At 44.9% G+C, this 17,004-nt stretch overlaps 1 protein-coding gene across 1 annotated transcript; it reads right to left on the bottom strand.

Annotated features, from left to right (window-relative positions):
• Window positions 1-470: 470 nt before the first annotated feature.
• Window positions 471-1,590, bottom strand: LOC130311837 (DNA damage-regulated autophagy modulator protein 1-like). Its single transcript, XM_056552529.1, has 2 exons — window positions 1,252-1,590; window positions 471-1,165 (listed from the first exon to the last, which is right to left on the bottom strand). The coding sequence occupies exons 1-2, from the start codon at window positions 1,374-1,376 to the stop codon at window positions 565-567; spliced, it is 726 nt and encodes a 241-aa protein (XP_056408504.1). The 5' UTR covers window positions 1,377-1,590; the 3' UTR covers window positions 471-564.
• Window positions 1,591-17,004: the final 15,414 nt, after the last annotated feature.

The following is a 17,004-nucleotide window of genomic DNA, read 5'->3' as shown; positions in this document are numbered from 1 at the left end:
CGCATGAAGAGGGCCCTCCGGTGAAAATGGACAGCCCGAAACAAATATCCCTCCCCACCGGATGGTCCCTGCAGCATAGATGGCCCGGACCAGCTCACCCTAACTTCCCGCTGTGGGGGGGGGGGGGGGGTGAGTACAAAACAAAAGAGAGGGGGGGGGGCCTGGATGATGACGAAGGCCGAAGTGGTCTTCAACCTGCGGACCTCCAGAGGTTTCAAAACTACAACACCCAGCATGCCCAGACAGCCGATGGCTGTCTGGGCATGCTGGGAGTTGTAGTTTTACAACATCTGGCGGTCCGCAGGTTGAAGACCACTAAAAAGGGATTGACACGTGGAGAGATCACTCGAGTATAAGCCGAGGGGGGCGTTTTCAGCACGAAAAATGGTGCTGAAAAACTCGGCTTATACTCGAGTAAATACAGTAGGTATTACACATCACACACTAATATTTTTTTTTTTTTTGTATAGGTAATATCACCAGCTCATATTATTTTTTTAATGGTTTTTCCGTGTCCTGTGCAGTATCTCTCCCAGAAGTCCACTTGATGGCCCACGTGGTGGTCTACACCCCGAAGTCATCAATTCTTACTCTAAGAGAGAGTTTGCAGCTGTTCCTGGAGACGGTTAACATTAACCTCTGCATGGTGGAATAATAGGTCACGATGTTTATCAGGATCAGTAGAAGCATCACCCACTCGATGATTATGGTGGTGATTTCACGGATCTCGTCCCAGTCTTCATCATCATAGAATAATTCCTGTAATGTTTTATATCCAAAGTAGAAAATTGCGCAGGTAAAAGCCAGGCCACAGCAGGTGCATCTACTATGGCGGATGACTTTGTTTGCTCCTGGTAATTTATACTTCTGGATGGACTGCCCAAGGTAGTATAAGGCTTCACATGTAATGGAAATTACCATGCTGACAAAGTGTATCCTGGGATATTCTTCGGGGGACAATACATGCATGACAGCTGTACCAAAACAGGAGGCCCACACAATGGCGAGCAGGATCCTCTGGATCAGGACCTGATGACCCCTGAACTCTTCAGTATGCATAACCATATACTTATAAATAAGAAAGGTTAGTACCAAAGTGCCAATGGATGTCCCTATGAAACCAATTCTCAATAATATGTTTTCGGGAAAGAAATTTCCCACGTCACTGTGAAGGAAAAGAAACCAATGTTATTGTGGATATTTCCTCACTCCCAACCCATGAAATAAGAATCTTGTGCTTGTTTATCTTACCTGATGTGCATCAGTGGCGAGGCGGCATGGCCGAGGACGACCGTCACGATGTAGCTGGTGGCAAGCCAGGCCGCACACCAAAACGCCAACAGAAGGGGGACGAACCCCAAACCTTTTAGCTCCATCTCAGTCAAGAAGAAGAAATAGAAGTTGCTAATCGCACTGTACCAATCTACAGAATGAAGGCTCGGGCGGCTGTCAGTGGAATGTCAGGACTCCAGCTGTCTATGACATCACATGTCTGATGTCACGATGACTGCTTGTTTCTTAGAGCTGCCATGATTTAGTATCTGCTACATAACCTGATGTTTCTACTATGGACCTTACAGACCCCAGAACCCAAGTAATTAGCGCAGGAGCTCCATTTTGATCATCTCATATTTCACATTATTTGAGTTCCAGGGCTCGGATACATTTGCACCCTCTATAGCAGTGGTCTCAAAGCTATGAACCCCCATCCGCTGCGAAACCACAAATCCCAGCATGCCCGGACAGCTCCTTTGCATAAGGAAATAGTCTAATTAAACTTTTCTTATATATAGACTCCCCGACATCTCCAAGAATAAGCATCTAAGGGTCTGGTTCCATCTTAATGTTATACCTTTTTTTAATAACATCGATGATTCCAAAATGTATGAATATAGGAATAATTCCATATAAGATACAAAAAGTTAGCATCCTCCATCTGACATTTTGGACAGCTTGCATCCTGTCTGAGGCCCATACGCTTCAATCCCCATGGAGTATAATACATCCTATACAAAATCTTAGACTGTACCATTACATGGGCCTTATAATATCATGTACATTTCATGTTTACAATGGCTCTGCCCCATGAATCTGAATATAAACCCCCCCAAGTCCCTTTCCCATCTAACCTTGATAGCATCAACATTTTATACATTTTTGTCATGGGTTTAGGGACAGGGGGCCCTCTCATTAATTCAACAAGGGGATGTGAATGTTCTCTCCCGAACTCTCCTTTTATTGATTTATGATCTGCGTTACTTATTTGTAAAAAACAATTGTGGTGCCTTGGTGGGGATGTAGGGTAGTTGGGGTGTTGCTATTGGGGATAATAAAGGGCGCGGTTAACCCTCGTCACTCGTGACGCCAGGGTGAGGGTTAAATACTGTAAAGTTGCTAGGGCCTATCGTCACCCTTCCCAAGAGCGATAGGTGAGTGCGTAATAAATGGATTGTCCACAACCTCTGTTTAACGGAAAACTTGCAGGAACTTTTACTGAAGATTTTCTGAAGCAGGCAATAGCAATAACAGTCCAGATAACAGATTCTATTTCTAATTGATCAGCAATTGACAGTTGGTTGGAATAAGATAAGCTCAATTTGAGTAGCGGTGAATGATTGAAGTATAACCGCTTTGGTATAGGCCGAGGCAGCAAGGCTTTGGCCTAGAAAACGTACTTGAAAGTTGCGGAGGTCCTACCTCGTTCAGTGACAGCAACCCAAGAGAGCGAATAATGTCCGCAGCTCCCTTATATGGGCAGGGGCTGGCCGTTTTGGATTGGTCCATAACAACTGTCACTCACCATTACACGGCATTGTGGGTGAACATGTGACACAAGAACCACCTAAGGTCCTTCAACATACCATAGAGTTCTAAGTAGCGGGTCACATGACCTAAGGTACTGCGACGCCAAACAAGTGAATAATACAATATACATATATACAATGATAATGGTTATAAATATTAACCCCTTAAGGACCGAGGGTTTTTCCATTTTTGCATTTTCGTTTTTTCCTCCTTGCCTTTAAAAAAATCCATATGATGGCTTATTTTTTGCACCACTAATTCTACTTTGTAATTACGTCAGTCATTCTGCCCAAAAATCTATGCTAAAATGGAAAAAAAAATCATTGTAAGACAAAATTGGAAAAAAAAACGCTGTTTTGTAAATTTTGGTGGCTTCCGTTTCTACGTAGTACATTTTTTGGTAAAAATGACACCTTATCTTAATTCTGTAGGTCCATACGATTAAAATGATACCCTACTTATATAGGTTTAATTTTGTCGTACTTTTGGAAAAAGTCATAACTACCGTATTTATCGGCGTATATAACACGCAACCCCATTTTAACAGGGAAATTTAAGTAAAAAAAATAAAATGTAAAATAAATGACTTGGACTAAATGCCACATCATCCCCCCAACTTCGTTTTCTTCTGCACCTCAGTTTGGTCCCGTCCCCTCCAGTGCCACATCATTCCTTCCCTTTTATCAGTTCCTGTGCCACATTTACCCCTCTCATCGCCACCCCCCATGTCTCATCATCTCCCCATGTCTCATCATTCCCCCTCATCATCCCCCCACCCTGTCTCATCATTTCCCCCTGTCTCATCCTCCCCTCATCATTTCGTCCTGTCTTATCCCCCCTCATCATTTCCCCCTGTCTCATCCCCCCATGACCCCCCCTCATCATTTCCCCCTGTCTCTTCCCCCCATCATCCCCCCTCTCATCATTTCCCCCTGTCTCATCCCCCTGTCTCATTCCCCCCATCATTTCCCCCTGTCTCATCCCCCCATCATTTCCCCCTGTCTCATCCCCCCATCACCCCCCTCATCATTTCCCCCTGTCTCTTCCCCCCATCATCCCCCCTCTCATCATTTTCCCCTGTCTCATCCCACCCTCATCCCCCCCATCATTTCCCCCTGTCTCACCCCCCCCATCATTTCCCCCTGTCTCATCCCCCATCACCCCCCCTCATCATTTCCCCCTGTCTCATCCCCCCCATCATCCCCCCCCCTCATCATTTCCCCCGTCTCATCCCCCCTCATCCCCCCTCATCCCCCCATCATTTCCCCCTGTCTCATCCCCCCATCATTCTACCCTCTCATAATTTCCCCCTGTCTCATCCCCCCCTCATCATTTCCCCGTCTCATTATCCCCCCATCATGTTCCTCCTATGGCATTCAGTGGTCTTCAACCTGCGAACCTCCAGATGTTGCAAGACTACAACTCCCAGCATGCCCGGACAGCCAACTGCTGTCCGGGCATGCTGGGAGTTGTAGTTTTGCAACATCTGGAGGTCTGCAGGTTGAAGACCACTCTTCTCCTTTCCTTACTTGTCTGCGCTTCGGCTGTCTTGCAGAGTCAGTCAAGCAGATGAGTTACGTCCTCTCCCGGCTCCTCTGCACGGCATCACGGATGTCACTTTTCGGCGGCGACTACAGGAAATAAAGTGATGCCGCACAGAGAAGCCGGCAGAGGACGTAACTCATCTGCTTCACTGACCCCGCAAGACCCTCCGCCTGACCTGACCTGCCGAAGCGCAGACAGGTAAGGAAAATAAACAAAACTATAAAAAGCAGGGAAAGGGGGAATGATGAGGGAGGGGGAGGGAGGGAAAATGAAAAGTAAAACTCACTTGTTTTCTCCTGCACTATCCACAGGAACTGGTGGATAGTGCGGGAGACGCTAATTAAAAGGTAGCGCAGATCCGGACAAGGTAGGGCTCATTTTAATCAGCATCTCCCGCACTATCCACCACACCAGTACCTGTGGATAGTGCGGGAGAAAACAAGTGACAGTGCGGGGAGGAGACACCGATGGTCACTGATTTAAAAATCCAAAAATCCCAAAAATTCACTATTTTGGATTTTGGAATTTTTTTGCACGTACACCATTGACCATGCGGTTTAACCCCTTCAGGACCAAGCCCATTTTGGCCTTAAGGACCAGAGCGTTTTTTGCACATCTGAATACTGTCACTTTAAACATTAATAACTCTGGAATGCTTTTAGTTATCATTCTGATTCCGAGATAATTTTTTCGTGACATATTCTACTTTAACATAGTGGTAAAATTTTGTGGTAACTTGCATCCTTTCCTTGTGAAAAATCCTAAAATTTGATGAAAAATTTGAAAATTTTGCATTTTTCTAACTTTGAAGCTCTCTGCTTGTAAGGAAAATGTATATTACAAAAAAAAAAAAAATTTATTCACATATACAATATGTCTACTTTATGTTTGCATCATAAAAGTGACGAGTTTTTACTTTTGGAAGACACCAGAGGGCTTCAAAATTCAGCAGCAATTTTCCAATTTTTCACAAAATTTTCAAACTCACTATTTTTCAGGGACCAGTTCAGGTTTGAAGTGGATTTGAAGGGTCTTCATATTAGAAATACCCCACAAAAGACCCCATTATAAAAACTGCATCCCCCAAAGTATTCAAAATGACATTCAGTCATCATTTTAACCCTTTAGGTGTTTCACAGGAATAGAAGCAAAGTGAAGGAGAAAATTCACAATCTTCATTTTTTACACTCGCATGTTCTTGTAGACCCAATTTTTAAACTTTTACAAGGGGTAAAAGGAGAAAATGTATACATATATTTGTAGCCCGATTTCTCTCGAGTAAGCACATACCTCATATGTCTATGTAAAGTGTTCGGCGGGCGCAGTAGAGGGCTCAGAAGGGAAAGAGCGATAAGGGGATTTTGGAGAGTACGTTTTTCTGAAATGGTTTTTGGGGGGCATGTTGCATTTAGGAAGCCCCTATGGTGCCAGAACAGCAAAAACCCCTCACATGGCATACCATTTTGGAAACTAGACCCCTTTAGGAACATAACAAGGAATAAAGTGAGCCTTAATACCCCACAGGTGTTTCACGACTTTTGCATATGTAAAAAAAAAAAATTAGTTTCCACTAAAATGTTTGTTTCTCCCCAAATTTCACATTTTTGCAAGGGTTAATAGCAGAAAATACCCCACAAAATTTGTAACCCCATCTCTTCTAAGTATGGAGGTACCCCATAAGTTGACCTGAAGTGCACTATGGGCGAACTACAATGCTCAGAAGAGAAGGAGTCATATTTGGCTTTTTAAGAGCAAATTTTGCTCGGGGAGCATGTCGCATTTAGGAAGCCCCTAAGGTGCCAGAACAGCAAAAAAAAAAAAAAAACACATGGCATACCATTTTGGAAACTAGACCCCTTGAGGAACGTAACAAGGGGTACAGTGAGCATTTGCCCCCCACTGGTGTCTGACAGATCTTTGGAACCGTGGGCTGTACAAGTTTTCATTTTCACGGACCACTGTTCCAAAGATCCGTCAGACACCTGTGGGGGGTAAATTCTCACTGCACCCCTCATTACATTCCGTGAGGGGTGTCGTTTCCGAAATGGGGTCACATGTGTTTTTTTTTTTTTTTTTTGCGTTTGTCAAAACCGCTGTAACAATCAGCCACCACTGTGCAAATCACCTCAATTGTACATGGTGCGCTCTCCCTTCTGGGCCTTGTTGTGCGCCCCCAGAGCACTTTGCGCTCACATATGGGGTATCTCTGTAGTCGGGAGAGATTGCGTTACAAATTTTGGGGGGCTTTTTTCCCTTTTACCTCTTGTGAAAATGTAAAGTATAGGGCAACATCAGCATGTTAGTTTAAAAAAATTATTTTTTTTACACTAACATTCTGGTGTAGACCCCAACTTTTCCTTTTCATGAAGGGTTAAAGAAGAAAAAGCCCCCCAAACCTTGTAACGCAATTTCTCCCGAGTACAGCGATACCCCATATGTGGCCCTAAACTGTTGCCCTGAAATACGACAGGGCTCCAAAGTGAGAGAGCACCATGTGCATTTGAGGCCTAAATTAGGGATTTGCATAGGGGTGAACATAGGGGTATTCTACGCCAGTGATTCCCAAACAGGGTGCCTCCAGCTGTTGCAAAACTCCCAGCATGCGTGGACAGTCAACGGCTGTCCGGCAATACTGGGAGTTGTTGTTTTTCAACAGCTGGAGGCTCTGCTTTGGAAACAGTGGTGTACCGGACGTTCTCATTGGGGGAGGGGGGCTGTGTAGGGGTATGTGTATATGTAGTGTTTTTAACTTTTTATTTTATTTTGTGTTAGTGTAGTGTAGTGTTTTTAGGGTACAGTCACATGGGCGGGGGATTACAGCGTGTTTCCCAGCGCAAAATTTGCTGCATCTCAAGATGCGAGAAACCCACTGTAAAAGCCTCGCCCATGTGAATGTACCCTGTACATTCACAGGGGGGGGGGGGGGGTGCACCAGCTGTTGCAAAACCACAACTCCCAGCATGCATGGTCTGTTAGTGCATGCTGGGAGTTATAGTTTTGCAACAGCTGGAGGCACACAGGTTAGGAAACACTGAGTTAGAAACAGACAATGTTTCCCAACCAGTGGGTCTCAAGTTGTTGCAAAACTACAACTCCCAGCATGCCCAGACAGCTGAAGGGCATGCTGGGAGTTGTAGTTCGGCAACATCTGAAGGGCCAGATGTTGCTGAACTAAAACTCCCAGCATGCCTGGACAGTCAGTGCATACTGGGAGTTGTAGTTTTGCAACAGCTGGAAGAGCACAGATTGGAGACCATTATACAATGGTCTCCAAACTGGGGCCCTCCAGATGTTGCAAAACTACAGCTCCCAGCATGCATGGTCTGTTAGTGCATGCTGGGAGTTATAGTTTTGCAAGAGCTGGAGGCACACAGGTTAGGTAACACTGAGTTAGAAACAATGTTTCCCAACCAGTGTGTCTCCAGTTGTAGCAAAACTACAACTCCCAGCATGCCCAGACAGCTGAAGGGCATGCTGGGAGTTATAGTTCGGCAACATCTGAAGGGCCAGATGTTGCTGAACTAAAACTCCCAGCATGCCTGGACAGTCAGTGCATGCTGGGAGTTGTAGTTTTGCAACAGCTGGAAGAGCACAGATTGGAGACCATTATACAATGGTCTCAAAACTGGGGCCCTCCAGATGTTGCAAAACTACAACTGCCAGCATGCCCAGACAGCCAAAGGCTGTCTAGGCATGCTGGGAGTTGTAGTTTTCAGACTCCTAGAAGCAGCAGTGAAGATCTTCACTGCTGCTTCTGAGGACTACATACTTACCTGCCGGTCCCGTCGCTGCTCATCCACGTGGCCGGTCCTGCCGCTGCTCCTCGGCCCCGCCAGGTAAGGCCACCGGTCCCCTGGTGTTCTCCCCCTATGCCGCAGGTCCCTGCGAGCCCCTGCAGCCATCGTCCCCCGTTCTGCCCGACTTCCAGGGGTGGACAGTGCGGGGGATCTGAACTTTCACCCCAGATCACTGTGATTGGTCCACAGGGACCAATCACAGTGATCGCTGACCAGGACCATCAATGGATGGTCCTGGGGGTGAAGCAGAAGTTGTCCCCTGCTGGAAACAGCGGGACTTCTGCCAGTTAACCCGTGCGATGCTGCGCATCACCGGGTTAACTGAATGGCATATATAAACGCCGGGATGCGCGAACGCACTGCACAACCCGGCGTTTATATATGCCATTCTGCGGGAAGGGGTTAATTAACGATATATTTTTATAATTCAGATATTTCCGCACGCGGAACTTTGAACGCCGCGTCTAAAGGATTAATAGCGTGCGGCACCGCGATCAATGCCGTGCGCTATTAGCCACGGCCCGACCCGCTATTATAGATCAGGAGCGGACACATGACGTTCCAGTACGTCATGTGTCCTTATGGAGTTAACTTACTAAGGGGTGACTAGGGTATAACTAGGGAAGCGGACCCTGACAGTCCTAGGGACTGTGACTTTGGGGCCCCCCCAAACAAGGCACAGTATGAAATACGTGCCAGGACACCACAAACCCCCTTATTTAAAACAAGTCGACCCCGACGCCTGTCCCCTAAGGCAGAGGGACTAGGACAAGGACAGAATTATTAAACAGTCTATACATCCTGACAACATTTTCTTTTAATTTGCCTAGTATTCTTACTAAACAATTATGAAGCTATCTAACATTTAGTCTCTAGCTCCTTAGACATCTTTATAGCTCTTTCTATACATTTATGAGGCTAACTAGACGTTGATAAAGCTCACTAGACATTGGATGAAGCTGTCTAACATTTAGTCTCAAGCTCCCTGGATTTTTATACAGAGCTCTCTATACATTTAGTCTCAAGCTCTCTAGACATTTTTGAAATCTCACCACATTTTCTTTTATTTTGCCACGATGAGTCACCTGTTAGTACACAAAAGTTATATTGGCTTGCCTGAGGCTATCTACCAATAAGTTTAGCCACCAGGGTCTATTGGCTACACGCTTCTTACCTCTAGAACACAACAGTATACCCTTACCTAGGTTACCTTTAGAAATATGTGTTTAATTTTAGCACTCAAGAGCATCTACTGGCCAAGTAGAGCATTTCATACACGTAATAAAGAAAAGAGAGATTAGTGTACCTAACAGTGGCAGGAATAGAATTTCAATAGGCTACAATTCCTAAAGTGTTTCTTGAGTGTGAGACATATTTTTATTTTACTTTGTGTATTGAAGAAGACTGAGATAAGTACATTTAAGTGAGCTATTTGAGGTACTATGTGTGCACGTACTGCTTAAAAGTTAGTCTTAATACCTTAAGGGTAGTTCACCCTGAGTAGTCCTTTGAGACTCTCGCAACATCACCCCCGGGCTGGCAGGAGTCTCTTCACATAGAGATTCTGCAGAAACTTCAGTCCCCAAGGGACCAGCTTGAAGGCTGGACACAGGAGCAACATCTTCATTTGGACTGGGAGATTCTCTGAAGTCAGGTAGAGAAGGTGTAGCAGGACTTGGAGTAGCCACAAGAGCAGGACTGGTGCTGGGAGAAGAAACCAATGGTGGCTGACTGGATGGAGCAGCTATTGGTAGCTGGCTGGGTGGAGCAACCAGTGGAGGCTGGCTAGGTGGAGCAACAAGGGGCGGCTGGCTTGCAGCTGAACATGGCATACCCCAATACATGACAGGTTGGTGAGAAGAGAATAAAGGAACATCCATACTGGGATGAATTCCTTCTCCTGGTACATATTCCCTGGCTGGCCTGGCTGGAGGAGGAGTAGGGAGAAGTGCAGGAGGAGGGGGTCCCGGTAAGTCTTCCTTCAAGCACACTTTTATTCGGTTTTGGTGGACCACCTGTGGCTCAAACCCTTTTTTCTGTATCTCATACACATCTGTGTCGGGATAAGGAATTGCAGTAATAGTATAGGGTTCTGTTTCCCATAGAGAATCCAGCTCATGAGTTCTTGGGAATTTCCTGAGCCAAACTTTGTCTCTCAGCTGCAGGGGTTGAGCCGAGGCATGCCGACTTTATTTGCTGTCGACCCTGGGCTTCGCCCATTTTTTCTCCACAATGTCTCGGGCTTCTTTGATTCTCCTGCAATGTTCAGAGACCCAGTCCTGCAAGACTTGAGGGGAGTTATTGAAAGGGGCCTGTAGCCCAAAAGTTCTGTCCTTCGGCAATTGACCATGTCTTCCCATCATGAGAAAGAAGGGGGTATACCCTGTAGAACAATGAGTAGTGTTGTTGTAGATTTCCAATAACTCAGGCAGTAGTCGGGGCCACTCTTCGTGTTTCGAGACAGAAGCTGCTCGGAGCATATGGATAAACACCTGGTTGATCCTTTCACAGAGCCCATTTCCTTGAGGATGGTAAGCTATCGTTCCGAGCTTCTTACAATCATGCAGCTGGAAGAGTTCCTGGAACAACTGAGCTTCGAAGGCCGTCCCTCGATCAGTGAGGACTGCTTCGGGACACCCCAAGGGCTGGATCCAGTGGCTGTAGAAGAGTTATGCTGCCGTCTTGGCGTTCAGATCCTTGACGGGAACAACAACCACCCACTTAGAGTAATGTTCCACCATGGTCAAGGCATAGCAATAGCCAGATCCAGTGGGGGTCAGCTTCACATGGTCAAGGGCAACCATTTGATTAGGCCTCTCAGTATGGATGGGGTGCAAGGGTGCTCTTGCATCTTTTTGGGGGTTCCTGATGACATTGCACGTGGTGCATTCAGCACACCATATTTCGATGTCTCCTCGCATTCCTATCCAATAAAATCTTCGGCGAATAGTGGCCTCTGTCTAATGGATTCCAAAATGCCCCGACTGGTCGTGATATGCATTCAGGACCATAGCTGCATCTCTTCTGGGGATTACAATTTGATGCACCCGTTCTCCAGACACTGGGTCCAATGAGTTTCTGTATTGCAGCCCCTTATGGAGAAATAGGCGATTTCGCTGTCGCCACAACTGTCTCAGTTCAAAGTCCCCTTGCTGCTTGTGGAGTCGAGTGGGCCCCTTCTTGTGGAGGCAGTAATTCAAAAGGTCCCCTATGACCCAGCTTTCATCCTGCAGAGTCTTCCACGTGTATTGGTCTTCAGGGACTTCCAGAGGTCCGGGTTCGTCACCCTCTTGGGCCGTTAGAGCATTCTGGCTCATGAACCGTTGGTAGAAGGGTGGCATTTCCACATCTTTCCATTCGTCCCCTGCAGGGGGTTCTTCACCTGGGGCCATCCGGGAGAGAGCATCCGCATTGACATTGGATTTTCCACTGCAGTACTTAATACTGAAGTTATAATTGGCCAACCGGGAGACCCAGCACTGTTCAATAGCCCCCAACTTAGCAGCGTTCAAGTGGGCCAAGGGATTGTTGTCCGTATAGACCGTGAAGGGGGTGGCCGCCAGATAATCCTTGAATTTTTCAGTGATGGCCCAGACCAGGGCCAAGAGCTCCAACTTGAAAGAGCTATAGTTGTCATCGTACCTTTCCGCGCCTCGAAGATGACGGCTGGCGTAGGCTATTACCCTCTCTTTACCATCTTGGAGGTGAGATAAGATGGCTCCCAGTCCTTCGAAACTGGCCTCAGTATATAAGCGGAACGGCTTACCGTAGTCAGGATAGGCCAAGATAGGAGGTTCTGTAAGAAGGTACTTTAAAGCTCGGAAGGCAGTTTCTTGGTCTTCAGCCCATTATGTCGGGAGCCTCCCATTATAATTTTCCTTGGCAGTACCCCTCAGTAAGGCAGTCAAGGGGCCAGCAATTTGTGCAAAGTGAGGGATGAAAAGTCGGTAGTAGCCGGCAAATACCAGGAAACTTATGACGTCTCGTACTGTCTTGGGTGTAGACCAGTTCCTCACAGCACTTCTTTTCTGGGGGTCAGGTTGGACACCATCGGCACTTACGACAAATCCTAGATAGTGCACTTGTGGCTTTAACAGGTGACACTTGGATGGCTTGACCTTCAGTCCTTGCCGTATAAGGACCTGGAAAACTTCTCTTTTTTTTTTTATCTGATATTTTTATTAAGATCTAAAACATACAGGACCTTGACCCATTCCAAAAATCTGCCACCCAACCCAAACCTCTCCATCGCCTGCCTGAGGTAGCTACAATCTACCCTGTCGAAGGCCTTCATGGCATCTATCGACAGGATGGATCGGAGCCCCTACTCCGGCATATGAATATTAGCAGACAGCTTAATCAAATTATCATGACTATTTCGGCTCGGTACAAAGCCGGTTTGGTCAGTAGCAATAATTTTGTTACAAACCTTTGCCAATCTCATTGCCAAAACCTTGGCAATAGTTTTGGCATCTGAATTTAATAGAGAGATGGGTCTATATGAATCAGCTGAAAGAAGGTTCTTTCCCTTTTTTAACAGCAGAATTATGTTTGCTTCACGCATAGTCAATGGGAGAGACCTACTAATACAGGATTTTATTACAAGCAAGAGGCGAGTATTATAGTGCCAAATCTTTGTTTTAGTGAAAAAACAGCAGCAAAAGAGTTAACGGAAATAAGAAGAGAAAAAACACAGGTGAACGCAGGTGATAGCAGGTAGGTAATCAGCAAGGTATCCACCAATCAGCACACGGCATAGGTTATAAGAGGTATAGGCGTTCCTTAACCCCTTAACCCCTTAAGGACTCAGGGTTTTTCCGTTTTTGCACTTTCGTTTTTTCCTCCTTACCTTTTAAAAATCATAACCCTTTCAATTTTCCACCTAAAAATCCATATTATGGCTTATTTTTTGCGTCGCCAATTCTACTTTGCAGTGACATTAGTCATTTTACCCAAAAATGCACGGCGAAACGGAAAAAAAAATCATTGTGCGACAAAATCGAAAAAAAAACGCCATTTTGTAACTTTTGGGGGCTTTCGTTTCTACGCAGTGCATATTTCGGTAAAAATTACACCTTATCATTATTCTGTAGGTCCATACGGTTAAAATGATACCCTACTTATATAGGTTTGATTTTGTCGCACTTCTGGAAAAAATCATAACTACATGCAGGAAAATTTATACGTTTAAAAATGTCATCTTCTGACCCCTATAACTTTTTTATTTTTCCACGTATGGGGTGGTATGAGGACTCATTTTTTGCGCCGTGATCTGAAGTTTTTATCGGTATGATTTTTGTTTTGATCGGACTTTTTGATCACTTTTTATTCATTTTTTAATGATATAAAAAGTGACCAAAATACGCTTTTTTGGACTTTGGAATTTTTTTGCGCGTACGCCATTGACCGTACGGCTTAATTAATGATATATTTTTATAGTTCGGACATTTACGCACGCGGCGATACCACATATGTTTATTTTTTATTTTTTTTACACTGTTTTATTTTTTTTATGGGAAAAGGGGGGTGATTCAAACTTTTATTAGGGAAGGGGTTAAATGACCTTTATTAACACTTTTTTTTTACATTTTTTTTGCAGTGTTATAGGTCCCATAGGGACCTATAACACTGCACACACTGATCTCTAATGCTGATCACTGGCGTGCATTAACACGCCTGTGATCAGCATTATCGGCGCTTGACTGCTCCTGCCTGGATCTCAGGCACGGAGCAGTCATTCGTCGATCGGACACCGGGGAGGCAGGTAAGAGCCCTCCCGGTGTCCGATCAGCTGTTCGGGACGCCGCGATTTCACCGCGGCGGTCCCGAACAGCCCGACTGAGCAGCCGGGTCACTTTCACTTTCACTTTAGAAGCGGCGGTCAGCTTTGACCGCCGCTTCTAAAGGGTTAATACCGCACATCGCCGCGATCGGCGATGTGTGGTATTAGCCGCGGGTCCCGGCCGTTGATTACCGCCGGGACCGACGCGATATGATGCGGGATCGCGGCGCGATCCCGCTTCATATCGCGGGAGCCGGCGCAGGACGTAAATATACGTCCTGCGTCGTTAAGGGGTTAAAGGGGTTATCCAGGGAAAAACTTTTTTTTTTAAATATCAACTGGCTCCAGAAAGTTAAACAGATTTGTAAATTACTTCTATTAAAAAATCTTAATCCTTTCAGTACTTTTGAGCTTCTGAAGTTTAGGTTGTTATTTTCTGTCTAAGTAATCTCTGATGACACGTGTCTTGGTAACCGCCCAGTATAGAAGAGGTTTGCTATGGGAATTTGCTTCTAAACTGGGCGGTTCCCGCGAGATTCTATCTCTGTCCCTCTCTCCACTATTCAGCATTACGCGCCCGTTACCTCACAGGCTCCTCAGACTGTGGCAGCGCTAGACGTGTCATTGGAGTCTTCAGATTCTCAGTATTTTCTCCAACTAGTTGTTTCTCTTTATTCATTTAGCCCTCTGGTTTTCCAATAGTCTCTTGCTGGACAAATATTAACCCCTTAAGGACCCAGCCATTTTACACCTTAGGACCCAGCCATTTTTTGCACATCTGACCACTGTCATTTTAAACATTAATAACTCTGGAATGCTTTTAATTATCATTGTGATTACGAGACTTTTTTCGTGACATATTCTACTTTAACATAGTGGTAAATTTTTTTGGTAACTTGCATCCTTTCTTGGTGAAAAATCCCAAAATTTGATGAAAAATTTGAAAATTTTGCATTTTTCTAACTTTGAAGCTCTCTGCTTGTAAGGAAAATGGATATTCCAAATAATTTTTTTTATTCACATATACAATATGTTCACTTTATGTTTGCATCATAAAATGTACATGTTTTTACTTTTGGAAGACACCAGAAGGCTTCAAAGTTCAGACGCAATTTTCCAATTTTTCACAAAATTTCCAAAATCACAATTTTTCAGGGACCAGTTCAGGTTTGAAGTGGATTTGAAGGGTCTTCATCTTAGAAATACCCCACAAATGATCCCATTATAAAAACTGCACCCCTCAAAGTATTCAAAATGACATTCAGTCAGCATTTTAACCCTTTAGGTGTTTCACAGGAATAGCAGCAAAGTGAAGGAGAAAATTCACAATCTTCATTTTTTACACTCGCATGTTCTTGTAGACCCAATTTTTTAATTTTTACAAGGGGTAAAAGGAGAAAATGTATACTTATGTTTGTAGCCCAATTTCTCTCGAGTAAGCACATACCTCATATGTTTATGTAAAGTGTTCGGCGGGCGCAGTAGAGGGCTCAGAAGCGAAGGAGCGAAAAGGGGATTTTGGTACGTTTTTCTGAAATGGTTTTTGGGGGATATGTTGCATTTAGGAAGCCCCTATGGTGCCAGAACAGGAATAAAAAACACATGGCATACAATTTTGGAAACTAGACCCCTTGAGGAACGTAACAAGGAATAAAGTGAGTCTTAATACCCCACAGGTGTTTCACGACTTTTGCATGTAAAAAAAGAAAAAGAAAATTTCACTAAAATGTGTGTTTCCCCCCAAATTTCACATTTTTGCAAGAGTTAATAGCAGAAAATACCCCCCAAAATTTGGAACCCCATCTCTTCTGAGTATGGAGGTACCCCATAAGTTGACCTGAAGTGCACTAGGGGCGAACTACAATGCTCAGAAGAGAAGGAGTCATATTTGGCTTTTTGAGAGCAAATTTTGCTCAGGGGCATGTTGCATTTAGGAAGCCCCTATGGTGCCAGGAAAGCAAAAAAATACCCACATGGCATACCATTTTGGAAACTAGACCCCTTCAGGAACGTAGCAAGGAATAAAGTGAGCCTTAATACCCCACAGGGGTTTCACAACTTTTGCATACGTAAAAAAAAAAATGTTTATTTTCACTAAAATGTGTGTTTCCCCCCTAAATTTCAGATTTTTGCAAGGGTTAATAGCAGAAAATACCCTCCAAAATTTGTAACTCCATCTCTTCCGAGTATGGAGGTACCCCATAAGTTGACCTTAAGCGCACTACGGGCGAACTACAATGCTCAAGAGAAGGAGTCATATTTGGCTTTTTGAGAGCAAATTTTGCTCGGGAGGCATGTCGCATTTTGGAAGCCCCTATGTTGCCAGGACAGCAAAATAACCCCCACATGGCATACCATTTTTGAAACTAGACCCCTTGAGGAACATTACAAGGGGTACAGTGAGCATTTACCCCCCACTGGTGTCTGTCAAATCTTTGGAAAAGTGGGCTGTACAAAATTTTTTATGTGCACAGGCCACTGTTCCAAAGATCTGTCAGACACCAGTGGGGTGTCAATTCTCACTGCACCCCTAGTTTCCGAAATGGGGTCACATGTGTTTTTTTTTTTTTGCGTTTGTCAAAACCGCTGTAACAATCAGCCACCCCTGTGCAAATCACCTCAAATGTACATGGTGCACTCTCCCTTCTGGGCCTTGTTGTGCTCCCCCAGAGCACTTTGTGCCCACATATGGGGTATCTCTGTAGTCGGGAGAAATTGCATTACAAATTTTGGGGGTCTTTTTTCCCTTTTACCTCTTGTCAAAAGGAAAAGTATAGGGCAACACCAGCATGTTAGTGTAAAATTTTTTATTTTTTTACACTAACATGCTGGTGTAGACCCCAACTTCACCTTTTCATAAGGGGTGAAAGTAGAAAAAGCCCCCCAAAATTTGTTAGGCCCTAAACTGTTGCCTTGAAATACGACAGGGCTCCAAAGTGAGAGCGCCATGTGCATTTGAGGCCTGAATTAGGGATTTGCATAGGGGTGGACATAGGGGTATTCTTCGCCAGTGATTCCCAAACAGGGTGCCACCAGCTGTTGCAAAACTCCCAGCATGCTTGGACAGTCAACGGC

Source organism: Hyla sarda, chromosome 1 (genome assembly GCF_029499605.1).
Source record: "Hyla sarda isolate aHylSar1 chromosome 1, aHylSar1.hap1, whole genome shotgun sequence".
Lineage (NCBI taxonomy): Eukaryota > Metazoa > Chordata > Amphibia > Anura > Hylidae > Hyla > Hyla sarda.
This window is presented reverse-complemented; position numbering and strand designations above follow the sequence as displayed.

What these genes read in the sequence shown, in the direction of transcription:
- LOC130311837 (XM_056552529.1), bottom strand. Translation starts at nt 1,376, where the DNA reads ATGGAGCTAAAAGGTTTGGGGTTCGTCCCCCTTCTGTTGGCGTTTTGG. An exon ending in TCGCCACTGATGCACATCAG is followed by an intron (nt 1,166 to 1,251) that starts GTAAGATAAACA and finishes TTTCCTTCACAG; the next exon opens with TGACGTGGGAAATTTCTTTC.